This window comes from Etheostoma cragini, chromosome 5 (assembly GCF_013103735.1).
Source record: "Etheostoma cragini isolate CJK2018 chromosome 5, CSU_Ecrag_1.0, whole genome shotgun sequence".
NCBI classification, from domain to species: domain Eukaryota; kingdom Metazoa; phylum Chordata; class Actinopteri; order Perciformes; family Percidae; genus Etheostoma; species Etheostoma cragini.
Genome location: NC_048411.1, coordinates 16,936,675 through 16,951,155, shown reverse-complemented (window position 1 = coordinate 16,951,155; position 14,481 = coordinate 16,936,675). Strand labels below are relative to the sequence as shown.

General features: G+C 38.7%; 2 protein-coding genes across 2 annotated transcripts in view; one reads left to right on the top strand and one right to left on the bottom strand.

Moving 5' to 3' along the window:
• Positions 1-4,490: 4,490 nt before the first annotated feature.
• Positions 4,491-11,455, bottom strand: LOC117944871 (serine/threonine-protein phosphatase 6 catalytic subunit). Its single transcript, XM_034872087.1, has 7 exons — positions 11,258-11,455; positions 9,449-9,544; positions 8,870-8,935; positions 8,613-8,754; positions 8,415-8,494; positions 6,953-7,162; positions 4,491-5,364 (listed from the first exon to the last, which is right to left on the bottom strand). The coding sequence occupies exons 1-7, from the start codon at positions 11,330-11,332 to the stop codon at positions 5,116-5,118; spliced, it is 918 nt and encodes a 305-aa protein (XP_034727978.1). The 5' UTR covers positions 11,333-11,455; the 3' UTR covers positions 4,491-5,115.
• A 1,078-nt stretch (positions 11,456-12,533) lies between these two features.
• The window catches only part of LOC117944847 (multiple epidermal growth factor-like domains protein 9), a 35,237-nt gene continuing 33,289 nt past the window's right edge, over positions 12,534-14,481 (top strand). The window contains exon 1 of the mRNA XM_034872034.1: positions 12,534-13,245. Within this exon, the coding sequence (XP_034727925.1) occupies positions 12,675-13,245 (571 nt within the window). The 5' untranslated portion in view covers positions 12,534-12,674. The remainder of the gene's footprint in view (positions 13,246-14,481) is intronic.

The following is a 14,481-nucleotide window of genomic DNA, read 5'->3' as shown; positions in this document are numbered from 1 at the left end:
TTTTTTTTGTATTTGTAAAAAATATGTTAAAAAGATCTTCATACTGTTTTGTGGTTAACAGTGACATGGACTGTGATGGAGGGCAGGGCCGCCTGTTTTAGCCTTGAAGTCTGACCTTAAATATTGCCTGTATATGTGTTTATTTAGTTTGTTCATAAGTTAATAATAATGATCTGTGAGCCTAACTATTCCTCAATTTGTTGATGTGAATCACATGAATGTCTAGTGTGATAAATTCATTAATTATGGCTGTTTAGAGCCTTCTGTACTGCCTAGTCACCTGAGCCCCCCCTCTGCCTTGCTGTACGGATCGTGTACCGACAGCATCTGCTCTAGACGGAGAAAGCATGAGGAACACCGGGGGGATAGGGTGTTAAGTCCGTTAGATGTCCTCCGCAATGACTTGCTCTAAAGTCAAAAGGAAACCGGTTTTGTTTTATGTGATGGTCTTAACTCTCCTGTCAGTTTAATTTTATTTTGTGAAAGTATTTTGTTTTTGCTGACCGTAATTAAGTTCATTTTTGCAACACTATTTTGCCCTATTGGCCTTACTTGGGGTGAACAATAAATACCCCATCTTTCCAACATCATCTCGGACTCACCTTGTGTGTTTTCACCTGAGCATTTTTTTGAACCCATCAGCTTCCTAACAGCAAATAATAAAAAAAATGTAGGCATATTACAACTGAAAACATACCTTAGGCTACTAAGATATTTAATTATCAAATAAAAATGTGATGCTTCTTCATCCCTGTAAGCAGTTAAAATTCAAGTACTTGGATCACATTTCTATGTTGAAAATGTGTATATTCTGTAGCAATGCTTGTATGAAAATATACGTACAAAACAAAGTTTCTGCTAATGTAGAAAAATGTGTGCTAATATGTAGGCTATGTGAAAATATCCATCCAATAGTGTGTAATACCCCGGCTGGTCCATGAGCCTGTTGTGCTTTAAGTTCACCTTAATAATATGTTGACACCTGCTCAATTAATTGTTCATATTATTTCATGGTACTGATATAAGTCGTTTAGCGAAGCATGTGACTTGTGTTTTTTCAACTGACAGTTTAAAACTCCATCTATTAGTCCAGTCTTTCCCTTTGTCTTTTGCAGCTTGCAGTTTGTTTTGGAAATAGTCCAGGTTTCAAACCATAATCCATGAGCCCCGTCATCAGCCTAAAGTGATTTTCTAGATTATGTCCAACCTGCTCAAAGATATCATTGATCATTACATTAAACAATGATGGACTACATCATATCCATATCTATTTTCCATATTCTATACCCACTTTTACTTCTATTATCATCCCAAACAAGTAATCAACACCCAGTTGTACACTTTACCATTTACACCCAAATTACTTAGTTTAATGAGAAGTCCCTCTTTCCACAATGTGTCATATGCTTTTTCAACATCACAAAATAGAACAATCACCATATCTCTGTTATTTTGAGCTTTCCTAATTTCTGGTTCCAGACTCATAATAGTATCCATTGTTCCTTCCTTTGCAAAATCCACTTTGATTATTTAAAAAAAAAAAAAAATCTTATTTTCTAAAAAAGCATGTTAATCTTTCCGTAACCATCCGTTCCAGTCTTTCCTAACTGTGATGTTAAAGAAATGGGTCTATAACTTGATGTTTTAGTTGACTCTTTACCTGGCTTACGTATCGGAACTATAATCAATTGTTTGCACATTGATGGGAATTTGCCTGATCCCATATTTTATTAAAAAATCTTAATACTACTTAAGTTCTTTATCTGACATGTGCTACCATGCTACAGCAAACACAATCCTGTCCTGGTGAAGTTTGCCATAAACTAGAAATAACTTTCCTCAGTTGAAATAGACTAAATATAGGTCAATAACCTGTTTAGCCTAATTTACATTTATACATTTTCTGAACCTTCACAAAGGTGATTCTAGAATATCTGCCTTGTATAAATTACTTATTGCCGTTATATCATTGCTGTAAAAACACTGCTATCTCAAAATTATTCTTAACTACACTCATTTTGCTAATCACTCCCCATACCTCTGATGACTGTGTTTCTCTTCTAATTTTGTTACAGTCTTGTCTCCATTATGAATGTTTTGCAGACCTACAGTTATTGCTTTTTGAACCATTGCTTGTGCTTTTTATACTGGATCAATGCATCCACTGTGTGGTGAGCCTTTAGCATGCATGTCTAAAAGATTTATTTCTCTTTTTGATCAGTTCCTTACAATTTTCATCCCACTATGGCACATTCTTTCTACTTTTCCTTCCTACACTCTTTACATTATAATTTTACCTATTTGTAACAAAAATTGCCACCCCACCACCTTATCGAGTTTCCCTATCGTTCCTAATTTCAGTATATTCATACACATATTGCAGTACATCCATATATGATAAAATCCCATCTTGGCATCAACCATGTCTCTTGTATGCATACAACATGAGGGTTGTCTGAAAAATATGAAACAAAATTTTTGAATTCTTGTCCATTAGCATTCTATTCTTCCACTGCTTCCCATTCTAGCCCTTTGACTCCCAAATGTTTCTCAGCTGCTTTAATAATGATCTTAAAGGTGTCCTGCCAGACGTATTTCATTACTTTGTGATATTGTCTGAACTTCTACCATGGAAAAAATGCCTTGGTTACCTTGTTTCAAGCCCTTCTAGCGTGGTATAGAAAGCCTGGAGAAAGACTCAATTTGTGCCAATTCCCATTAATATTCAATGAGCTAAGCTGCTTGACTCTGATTAGCTAATAGGTAGCCAATGCGAGCCTGGCTATCAGCGTCCTTTTCCCAGCGACATGGCGATCTTATGAATAGTAATGAGTTCGGGTAACATGACATCAGACTGACCAGCTTTTGTAATTGGCCTGATTTCTCCGCTTATTTCTTTTTAGTGGTTAGAGCTAACAAAAGAGGTAGCAGTTCATTTTCACATTCACGACATAATTAAAAAAATGCAAGTAAAAACACTTTTGTGTGATCTTTTCGGGTTTTTTTCTCGTACGTGCTGTGCAATTCATCACATCTGCAATGAACAACACAACAAACACCTTTTTTGTTGTGTTGTTCATTGCAGATGTGATGAATTTGTTTGAACTAACTTCACTTTCTGCAATGCCTCTGCATATGTAACCCCTCTGGACCTCTGCTGTCTTCTTGCTCTTTCTTCAAATTTCCCATGTTCATGTTCACCGGCACATCTACTATATTTCTGCTTGCCCTTGCTGGCTGCTACATGACCATATTTTTGGCATTTAAAACATCTCAACTTCCATTTCTCCACTTTCACTTCCTGTCCCGTCACTTCCATCTGCCATCTCCTGTCTGCCTCCATCCCGGCCCTTCCTGTAGGAAGAGTTGGTCAAAATAGCGGACAGGGAACATGTCGGTAACCAATCTGTGCTGCCTGCACAATCCGTTATGTGCCCCTTAACAACCTTCTGGTCAGCCAAAATACCCCCATGGCTAAGTGCCACGCTAATGTGACCTAACGGCAAAATGGACCCGAACATACCCTTAGAAGCGCCGGATAGAGTGCACACACCTCTGCCTCCTGGGGCATTTAAAACCACTTTAAAATGAGACAGGTTAGCTGCACTCTATTTAAGTCCTTGTCTTATTGTACATGTTAAATGCCAATATTAATTTCCTCCTAAACAGTAAGAGTTCCTATAGTCAAATCATCACCTTAAGCACAATTGAAATATAACCTACTCAGAGTACAGTGACATGATCTGAATACCATTCCATCTGAAATGCTATAGTAGTTTTTTTCCATGAATAGGCTTCTTTTTAAACAGTTATTGACTACCCAATGATTTAAGTTATTGATTATGATGAAGCATGGTGTTGTGCCCCGTAACCCAGGTTATGATGTTTAATGTTTTACAATTTCTGGTTTCTTTATTTAAAAACAATATAGTAAGACACAGAAAAAGGATAAAAACATTAACTGATTCCAAATGTGGCAATCAGATAATCTTTGGAGTGCTCATATTATGCTCATTTTCAAGTTCACCATTTTATTTAGAGGTTATATCGGAACAAGTTTACATAGTTTCACTTTCAAAAAACTCTTTTTGTTGTATTGCACAATGCTGCAGCTTCTCTTTCCCCCCTGTGTGTTGAGCTCTCTATTTTAGCCACAGATTGAGGCTTCACACTTCTATTCCAGCTTTGTTGGGAGCCGCACATGCGCAGTAGCTAGGTAAGGACTACTAGCCAGTCAGAAGCGGAGTATGAGGGCATGCCACGCTAGCAGCTAGGCGAGCATTATAATGTGTTACAAAGTGACGCACGTTCGTCACAGAAGTAAAGGCTGGATTACAAAAGAGCTAAAGAAGCAGTTTGTGAACAGTTTTTTCTGTTGGAGATGGTTAGTCACTTTGGGCTGGACTTTGGGCTTTTTCACATTGTAAATCTATAACATGCACAAAAAACATATATGTAACAAAATGATGAAAAGGGAAAAGCCAAAAAGAAGAATATGAGCACTTCAAAATGTACCAGAGGCTTAATACAGAAATCTCTAACAAATGGATGTAGAACTTTTTTTTTTAACACATCAACTCTAAGTTTTACATGTTTATTATTAAGATCACATGATAACAATAAATCTATAACTCCATTGAAATTTGTTGGAATAGATGTGTCTGTGTGCAGTGCTTTATTATCTAACATCCAGCTCTAATGCATTACCAGAACAAAATGAAATCAAGCATTGTATGTAACACTGCACCTGCAATTTGCTCAGCAGAATGAATTTCTATGGTAAAATATAATCGAGATTTATAAATATGAACATCTGACAAGGGTCAATTGACTTTTGTCATTTTAATTCTTCCTCTATAACATTTCAACAACACATCAATTCCGCTAGGGCCAACTTCCGTTGCTGCATTATCTCAGTGTGATTAAAGCTGCAGAATAATGGCATTAAATGCCATAGTGGGAATAATAATTGACAGTTGGCACTAAGAAATGCACTGTAAATACTCAAAATGTACAATACAAAATTCATATGGATTCACAAGTGCTGATGCCACTGTCCCAGTCGACATCTGTGCACTGAACAAACGGCTGCGCTCTTTTTTTTTTTTTATGTGTTTACAGAAAATATGGTGTTGTTGTTCGCGGTGGAATGACTCTTTCAGAGTCAGGCACTGCTCGGAAGAGCTTTGGCTCTCTTGTGTTAGCGTCTTTGAAGACCATAATGGAGGCGATGTTGCCGCAGCGATAGCAGTAGTTAGGAGCCGACCACACTGTGACCAGCTTCTCGTCAAACATGAACTTGTAGCCTTCGTGAACAAGTTGGTGTGCCCTGCAGATCAGCTTCAGGTTGTTGATGTGGACAAACTGCAGTTTTTTTTGGAAAACAGAGACAAAAGACAGGCAGAAAGAGAAAAATTTAAAAAACGAAACACACAAACGATGTGAAAACAAATTAGGGCAGCACGATATGAGGAAAATATGACATATGCAATAATCACATTGTTGGAAATGGCAATAACAATATTACTTGCGATAAATAAACAGCTGTTAAAGGGTTCTTAGTTCGGCTGCTTTCAGTATTCTGCTAAAATACAACAAATTGCTCAATGTAAATCTAATGGAAGGAAATCATTTCCAACATTCTTTTATTGAAAAAATTACAAATTTACTTGAATATAAAAGGCAGCACTAAAAAAAAGATGGACAATTATGAAGTGAGCAACACTTGTCTGTATTTTGAGAACTTTAATACCCAGAGATACATGCTGTGTTCATGTCACATTCACTGGATTTGTCATTAATTAAGGGGAATTATTTAGTGATGAATTTAAAAAGACAATCAAAGAACAGCAATTATTACTCATTTAGCAGTAGCTATTATTACACTGGACTGCCAACACTAGTTTATCTGCCTCCATGTTTGCTACCAGATGGGCAAAGTCCTCTAAGAGTTTCCGGTATGTATGGAGTCTAGGAAACAATTCTTACATTTCACTAAAATTAGAAGAAAATACAAAAGTCTTTATTTTCATTGTACATGTACAACGAAATAGGATGTAGTCCTTTCAGTGCAAAACCTCAGCAAAAGTGCAAAACAGGTAAACAAATTAATGTAAAAGAGCCTCTAAAAGTCACAATAAAACTGGTGGGGGAAAACGGTTTAATTTCCTATACATTCTTCACAATAAAAGTCCCTGTTATTTTGTTATTTAAAAGTTTTTATTGTGAAGCCACAAAACCATTCATAAGCCAACATGAAACATAAAATAAAGCAGTTATAATATAAACTAAACTTCAAACCAGAGACATAAGTTAGAAGCAACAAACTACAGTGAGAGCTGTGTCTTTGTCTCCTGCACAGGTCCTGGTGCACGTCATCCTAGACATCCTTGTGTCTAACACAGACAGACTGTAGGCAGCGCTTTCTTTATTCATGTTAGTCATCACGCGTTTCTAATGTATGATTTATGTGAGTAAGCGCGCATTGCACACAGTGTGTCGGTTTATTGCATATAGAGAAGGGAAGTGAGATCCGATCACAATAGGAGACAGGTTGTATTGCCAGGCGGGAACATGCGTACCTAGAGCTGTCCACTCGTGATTGGATCACTCGGGGCAGGTCAGTGGACAAGAAGGAGAATAGCCCAGACCCACTATCAATATCAATTTAATGTGGGTTATAATACCAGAAGGAAATACACACTATACTGATATAAACGGATTAGATGGAAAAAAATTTTTTTTTCATCGTTATTTCTAAGTCTTCACTTCCCAGATATCATATGTAATGTATCTGCCTAGTTTACACTCTTTGACCAACAGGTGGTGTTGTGAGCAAATGAGAAATGAACCCTTTTGCCAACCAATTTGCTGAAAAGCTTCGTTGCCTCATAGCGCTTCATCTCACCATCACTAGTACTCATGTAACTCTGTAAAAGGAAAAGCAACCTACCTCATTCGTGACCTTTGCACCAAAGAGCCAGCCAGCTCCTCTGGGGCTGATGGCCCAAGTGTCCACGTCCTCAGGGTCTGACCACACCAGATCACAAAATGCTCCTTTATGGGGGATCTCCTGGTTCCGCTCAATGGTTCGAATTTGATCAAGGGTTTTTATGTCTGGGGAGAGGCCTCCGTGGACGCACAGGATCTGCTCGTCCATCAGCTGTTCAAAAAAAAAAATAGAAGAGTTAGGGCATCATATATATAATATTAATGGGTCTGACAGTTGGCCAGTCTACAGACCACACAAGCCTAACGTAGGAGACCAAGTAAAACACCACTGGATTGTTGTGCTACGGTTTGTAAGACAGTAACTAAGTATGTGGGGGGTTTTCAAGTTTTAAATGACCGACGTGGTTTGACATGCAAAAATAAATTGGCTACTTCTAAGCAGTAGTTTCTTGAAGAGGCATCTGTGGTTTTGAACACACTGCTTAAATACAGTGAAATTACTAATGAGGTAAGAGATATGGACGGACATATAGTTTATATCCACGCTGTTCCACTTCTTGCCAACAGAAACTCCGCAGGATGTCACTCATTTAGGCCGGATATCCGTTGCCTTTGGTTGGTGTGTTCCTTTGTGTCTGCATTTTGAACTCTGGCGGATTTATGATGACTGTGGTTAAAAGCACCTCAGATCTTTGCAGGGTAAATCCAGCCAGCTAGCTAGACTATCTGTCCAGTCTAGGTTTTCTCTTGCACGACTAAAACAACTTTTGAACGTACACGCTCCACCAATATAAGTTCCTCCCTTGTTTGCAGAGGTGCCGTTTCTCCTCATCGAGCTTAGCCCCGCCCGTGATGATTGTGGTTGGTTTAAAGAAATACCAATAAACCAGAGCATGTTTTCTCCCATCCCAGAACAAACACAACAATAATAATGTGGGAAGCTGTGATTAGTTTACATCACCTCATCTATATTCCACAAGGAAAGGCATTTCCTTGTTGCGGCCATTCCCTCATTTTCATTTAAAGTGCTGAAAGTATGACCCACACAGCTGATCAGTGGCGTAATACAAAGAGTGGCACAGTAGCGGTTCTGTGGGATGAAGTTCTACGGTTGAGCAAATGCGGTGCCAAAGAAAAGGACTCAGACAACCGTACTTCACTAAGTAGACCCAAGTCATGTCCCTCCTGTCCTTTAACAATTGATGCCAATGTTCAGATTTATCTACACTAACAGTGCCACAAAATGTGTGCTTTCATACAATACTTCATCCAGAAATGATATTAGTCTCTGTAAAAACCGTGCTGTGGAAATGATGGCCAATTTCTTTGACCTGACACAGCTCAGATAGGGGCATTGCATTATGGGATGCAGCTTTTAAGACCAAGGAAAGACATATAATCAGTATCATAACATCACAATAACTAAAAGATGCTGCTCGTCCCAATTCCACTGCAATACTTACAGCTGCAACTGTTAACATATCAAACACTTTGGTGCAATAACGCCAGGCATTTGCATTCCCATACTTGGTCTGGCACTCATCTGTAAGACATAAAAATGCTCATTTATTTCACACAAAAGAAGTGGGATTATTGTCCAGAAAGTGAGATAAGTGAGTAGTTTGCTGGCCAGAAAACATCATCCATAAATCCAACCTCACCGTAAAAGCCATAAACTTGGGTGATCTGTCTGCTCTCGTGGTTTCCACGTAGAAGTGTGATGCGGTCGGGCCATTTGGCTTTCAGCACCAGGAGGTAGGTGAAGGTCTCCAAACTGTAATATCCTCGGTCAACAAAGTCGCCCTGCAGATGACGGAGGTTTGTAAACAACACACAAAAAGAAGAATGCATTAAGACAGATGACTCTCAAGTCCAAACTACATACATGTTTGTATACTGTTTCAATACTGGTACAAACCATAAATATGTAATTTGTGTCCGGGACCTGGCCGCCAGTTCGGAAGAGTTCACAAAGATCGTAAAACTAAGGCACAAAGAGATACAAATTTAGTGGAGGCATTAGTTCAGTTTCAATTTAATTTTCAGTTTTACTTTATTAGTCATATGAAGATCAACACAGGGTCAAAATTACATTTTAGCTACACTAGGGCTGCACGATATGAGGAAAATATGCTTTAGGGATATGAAATAACGTTGTTTAAAATTACTATAAGAATATTGCTTGTGCAAAATAAACAGCTAATACTATTTAATCTGTTCTGCATTTTTGCTGCTTAAAGTACTCTACTAAAATACAACTCATTGCCTGTGGTATTTAAAGCAAATGAAAGATAATAATTACCAAAATTCTTTTGGGAACAAGTTAAACATAAGAAGAAAAACCAGTATATATCCGTGCAGCCCTAATGTGTACAACAGATCAATATTCAAAACCCATGTAGAGATGTAGACACGATATATATGCTGCAGACTATGCTCAGCAATATTTGGATAAACAAAGGGTTTTCTCATTCTCCTTTGAGTCCCTGACTGTTACCTGTCCATGTATGTCACCACATACTGTCACAGGAGTGGAAACGGGCTGAACGTTGGACTCCTCCAGCAGAAGGTCACACACATAGTCACATAACCTCTGCATAGATGACAACATAACACAGGTTCAGTCATCATTCATTGGTATTCAATGCTTTTAAATGTGACAACTTTTATGACAGGGGTATGTGACGTTTCCCCCCAAAATCTTATCCTTGTTAGGACAAAGCCTTTGAAACCCTGTTTACTACTTTGTTATCCTGTGACACCTAGACCAATGAGATTATTTTAAGATAGCAGCTCTATTATTGGGTATTATTTTTTAAACGATATCACGGCAGCTTCATTTGTTTCATTCATACATTTCAGCAACAGGGTAATTCAAAGTGCTTCACATAAAAAAAACGTTTAAAAAAAAAGAAGCAGTAAGCATGATCAGTCAGCATACAGTAAAGGCAATGAGTCTGTGTTATTTTATTTGTACAGAAATTAGAATGTATAGAAATCTATACATTTATTTTATTTCTGACAAATTAGATAGAAATGTATATTATGGTAAAGTCAATGAAACCTCAACTAACGAAACCAGTTAAAAAATAATATGAATATTTAAACAAAATCCCCCAGTAGAGTCTGACACAACCTGACTCCAAAATTCCTCTATGCAGGAAAAAAGACTGTTATTATTATTATGACAGGTAAACCTGTTGAACAATGAAATTAAAATATGCAATAACAAATATTGTTGGCATTGAATGCTGTTCAGATACTGGTATGGAATGACTTTGACCAACAACCAGCCACTTAGTAACAGTGAAGGAGCTCTGTATGGATTCATATTTGACTACTCAAAAAATGAGTCAATTTGAGGGTGTACACACACATTGGGTGTTCAGTTCAGGAATCATTGCTCTTGTATACATAATCCTCCAATTGTAGGAAACAGCAATTGGACCGTGTTACCTGTGTAACTATGTCGTTATAATCCAGCTACTTAGAGTAAATATAGTGCTACATTCACTGTAACATTGGCTGTTTTGTTATAACATTGCCTATTATCAAATGCTGTCTCTTGGGGAAAAAAAACCGCAATGCCAAAGTGAATTTAAACCCTGGCCTAATAAGAGAACGGTTCAATGCTGACGAACAAGACTTCACATCTAGATTTAGGAGTTTCCAGCAATAATTTGATATATCGGCGTAAAGGAGAAGATTATTCCCAAATCTTTCCGAGATAACATTGTTTCTTTTACGGTGCAATGTGAGCTCAGGATTTGAATACGACTTTTTTTAATTGATACTAACGTTACTGTCCTCCAGACATAGCTATGGAATGTGTCATAATTGACTATGACCTTGCGGTCTACCATGTATGTCTCAGTCTTAAATAAATGAGAGAACGCCTGTCTGGGATAAGTTAGTGTTAAACGCACGGATACATTTTCAGTCCAGACTGGTGATAAACATAGACAGTTAAAACAACCCGCTGTCGTTCCCCCATCATGACAGTCAGCATCATTTGCTAGGCCACTATATTTGGTCACTTGACTAGCTCATGGCAAAACATGGTCGCTCTTATCCCTGCTTTGATAACATTATATAGGACACAGTTTTTGTATTTAGCTATTTTAGCTAAGCTGAACAGTTTCTTTTAAAAGGTTTGACTTCCTGCCCAACAGATGAAGTCAGCAGGCTAACGTTATGAGCTAGCTAGCTAACGTTAGCTAACAATTAGTCACGCTGTTACAGCGGACCATAAAAGGCCCGCGTGTCTTAACGACAATCAAAAACATGTATATGAAGTCACATTTACCTTGAGGTCATTTTCTGGGAGGTATTTACACTGTTTTGCAATCTCTGCGTATTTATCCAGATCTAGAGGCGCCATAGTGCTCAGCTACAGCTAGTCTTCATGCGCAACTTCCTGCAACAACTGAGCGAGTTCCCTACCTGGTTGTTTACCCTCTACTGCCATCTATCTTCTGTGTTAACCACAGACATTTTAGATTACCATGCATTATAAACGAATCAAGAGAAAGTGGCATTTCATCATTTTAATTTATGACAGCCAAACTATGGAAAACCAAGTTGCAGCTTCGAAAATTAAAGCCACAAATAGAATGAAGATACAAAGCTATTCTCTTTTCTTCCTCAATGATAGTTGTATGTACTTTGAAGAAGTATAATTTTTTTATTATTCCTACTGGAAGTATTACTGAGTCAAGTCAGATATTATTATAATCCTTAGAGTTCTTATGATGTTCTTGAGTAACTACAACACTTTTGGAAAATAATACAGGTTATGTATGTAATAAATAATTATGTTGAATAGGCTACATAAAGAATATGACTATAACCTTCAACAATCATAACGTTTAACACAGATGCAGTTTCACAGTGTGACCACCGGAGGGCAGAGTGGAATGATTATCAACCAAATCTATGACCAGCAATCTACTCCAACCAACTAACTGGAGTCAAACTAAATATAAAAGACACAGTTCGCTTCTCATCGCCTAGTAAGGTATAAAACTGCAGACAGTTACAACCGTTGTGCTGTGTTTAAAGTAGTAGAAGTAAAAATGTCATCCACAGCTGAGGGAATTTCCTATTTTATTTAACCGAATTGTCAAGATAATTGAGTCATTCCAGGATAGTTTAAAATTCAGGCACGAGACCAAGCAAGTCTATGGCGTTGCAAGCATAGACCGGGATAGGAGATGTAGCCTACATTTTACTAAAACAACAGTCCCAATACAATCTGCCACCGGTCATTTCCATGACATGTGGAGTGGGATACCTGGGATGTAAGTACAAATATGACTGTAATACACTGTCATTTTATCTAGTTTTTGTTGTTGTTGTTGTTTTACAAAATATGCTTCTTTAAGTTGTAAACTTTATGAATGGAACCGCTTATGTTTTGATAATTTTTCAAAGGAGTGAGGAGGTTTAATTTACAATATTGTTATACGGTTGTTACAACGACTGTCCAACCAGTGAATAAAGAGCGCCCAGAGGCATGTTTCCGGGACTCCCATTGGTTAACGAGTGCGTCAATCTCACGCGGCTCATGGTAGGTTGCAGAGCAGGTGAAGAGTTGACTGTGGTTCAGGGCAACAAACAGCAGCGTACGCCGCCGGTGACATCAATGGTGGAGTACGCGTCTATTCAGGGAAAGGTCTGAGAGAGACCACTACTGGGGCTTACATGGAGAGCTGAAACCGAATATGAGGTTAACGTCTTTAATGATGTACATATCTCTGGTTCTGCTATTTATTTTGTATATACATATCGGATTTTCTGAAGCTGCACCCCGCATCAGTCCCTACGATGCGTCGCCTATCTCCAGGAAGCCCGGCTCAGCCTCCGAAACCTGGGAGACCTTCCACACCGACATGCCTCGTACTTTACCCGAGAGCAGGTTCGCTCTCGGGCCTCTAATCGGACTCACACCGTCGCCTGCTTTTGTTTCTCCCGGGCCGACCACCACCACTACTAGCTCTATTTCTAAAACGGCAACCACCTTCCAGCCTCCAACAACGGACCCAACCACCACCGCTACGTCTACTACTACAGCCCCTGATACTGGAATCATTTCAGAAACTAAAGAACAAATAACAGCGCCGATTTCCAGATTAAATGGCGCACGCAAAAGATCAGCCGATGTACAAACATCACTTTTTGCTCCGGAGAAAATGCTGCAGACCATGGTGTCCATGGTTTCCCAGCGCACAGCAAACGATGCTTGGGCAGCAGATAATATTGGCACATCTGTTACCTCAATAGAGAATAGTCAAGGTGAGTAACATTACCTTCGAATAAAATATCTACCAGGAACAGTGGAAAAAAAGGATAATTCAGTTGTTGTTTTTTTTGCTTTCCACACATAACAAAAATAATGGGCTGCATGCATTTTGTATATTTGCACATTCATGTTCAGAAAACGAGTCTGTGATGAAGAAGAAGACATCCATGTCTAATTTAGGCTGCCCGAAGGAGCAGGCTGATCGCACGGTGGTTTTGACGCAGAGAACGACCGAATAAACCAGATTGCAACAATGGGCAGACCTCTCAGATTGCACGGTTTACCCCATCAAATAATCCTGAAATCACCAAATCATAATCTCAAAAACACGATTCATGAACAAATTTGTCCAATGTGCATTATTCGCCTTTTTTGTATGTATATTATATTCCAGAGGGCTTTTATTATAGGATGAGTGTGCCATATTATACAGTGGGCTGGAAAAGGGGGGCTATGAGGGGGTGCAAGGTTGATCCTGTTGTTGTTCAGTCAATTTATCCAATCCGTCAGTGCACATAACACCCCATACATTCCCGTGATGCTTTTGTGTTAGACCATACATGTTTGATATTGACAGGAGGAATTACAAGAAGCTGCTAAAATAGCCGCTTCATCCCGTCTATTGTTGTTTGCATGGCAGCCACAGAACAAGGCCGTTTTAACAAAAATGGCCAGGCAGGCCAAGCCATGAATGAGCAATTGACAGTGGAGCCCCTCCTCTCTCACATCCCAACATCCATGTGGATGTGTTGTTCTCCAGCCAACACAGCAGCACAAGCTGAGGGAGCTTGTCCTAAATGGTTCTTTAATGGTTGGGGGAAGTCTGCTGAAGCCAAAACAACCTAAGAGGGTGTTTCCACTTGCAATTAGGAGATGGAGTATACTAATCCTTTCTAAACAACACATCTTTATAAGTTAAATATCCTCACCCCGTTTAAGAATATGAATATAAAATAATATTGGCTTCGTTATGTTGTTTGCAAAATCTTTTTTTCTGTCAAAACCTCATTATTTTTTCCCCCAGAAAATACCATGTTCTAGTTGTTCCTTCATGATGCCCTGTAACCAGAATGATAAAATCTGTTTAATTTCATATTCTGACTGATATTGTCTCATCCGGGGTCCAGTCCAGTGCTGTTTCTTACATTGACCCTTTGTTCTCCACACTCTATACTTATTGTCGGCATTAATCTCAGTGATAGGAGGAGGATTAGTTTTTGGTGTGCTGC

Bases quoted from the DNA above. Each gene is read 5' to 3' on its own strand.
- LOC117944871 (XM_034872087.1), bottom strand. From the start codon at position 11,332: ATGGCGCCTCTAGATCTGGATAAATACGCAGAGATTGCAAAACAGTGT. The intron at 8,495-8,612 runs GTGAGGTTGGAT...TATGTCTTACAG, and splicing joins CCAAGTTTATGGCTTTTACG to ATGAGTGCCAGACCAAGTAT. The intron at 7,163-8,414 runs GTAAGTATTGCA...TTTTTTGAACAG, and splicing joins ATATGTTAACAGTTGCAGCT to CTGATGGACGAGCAGATCCT.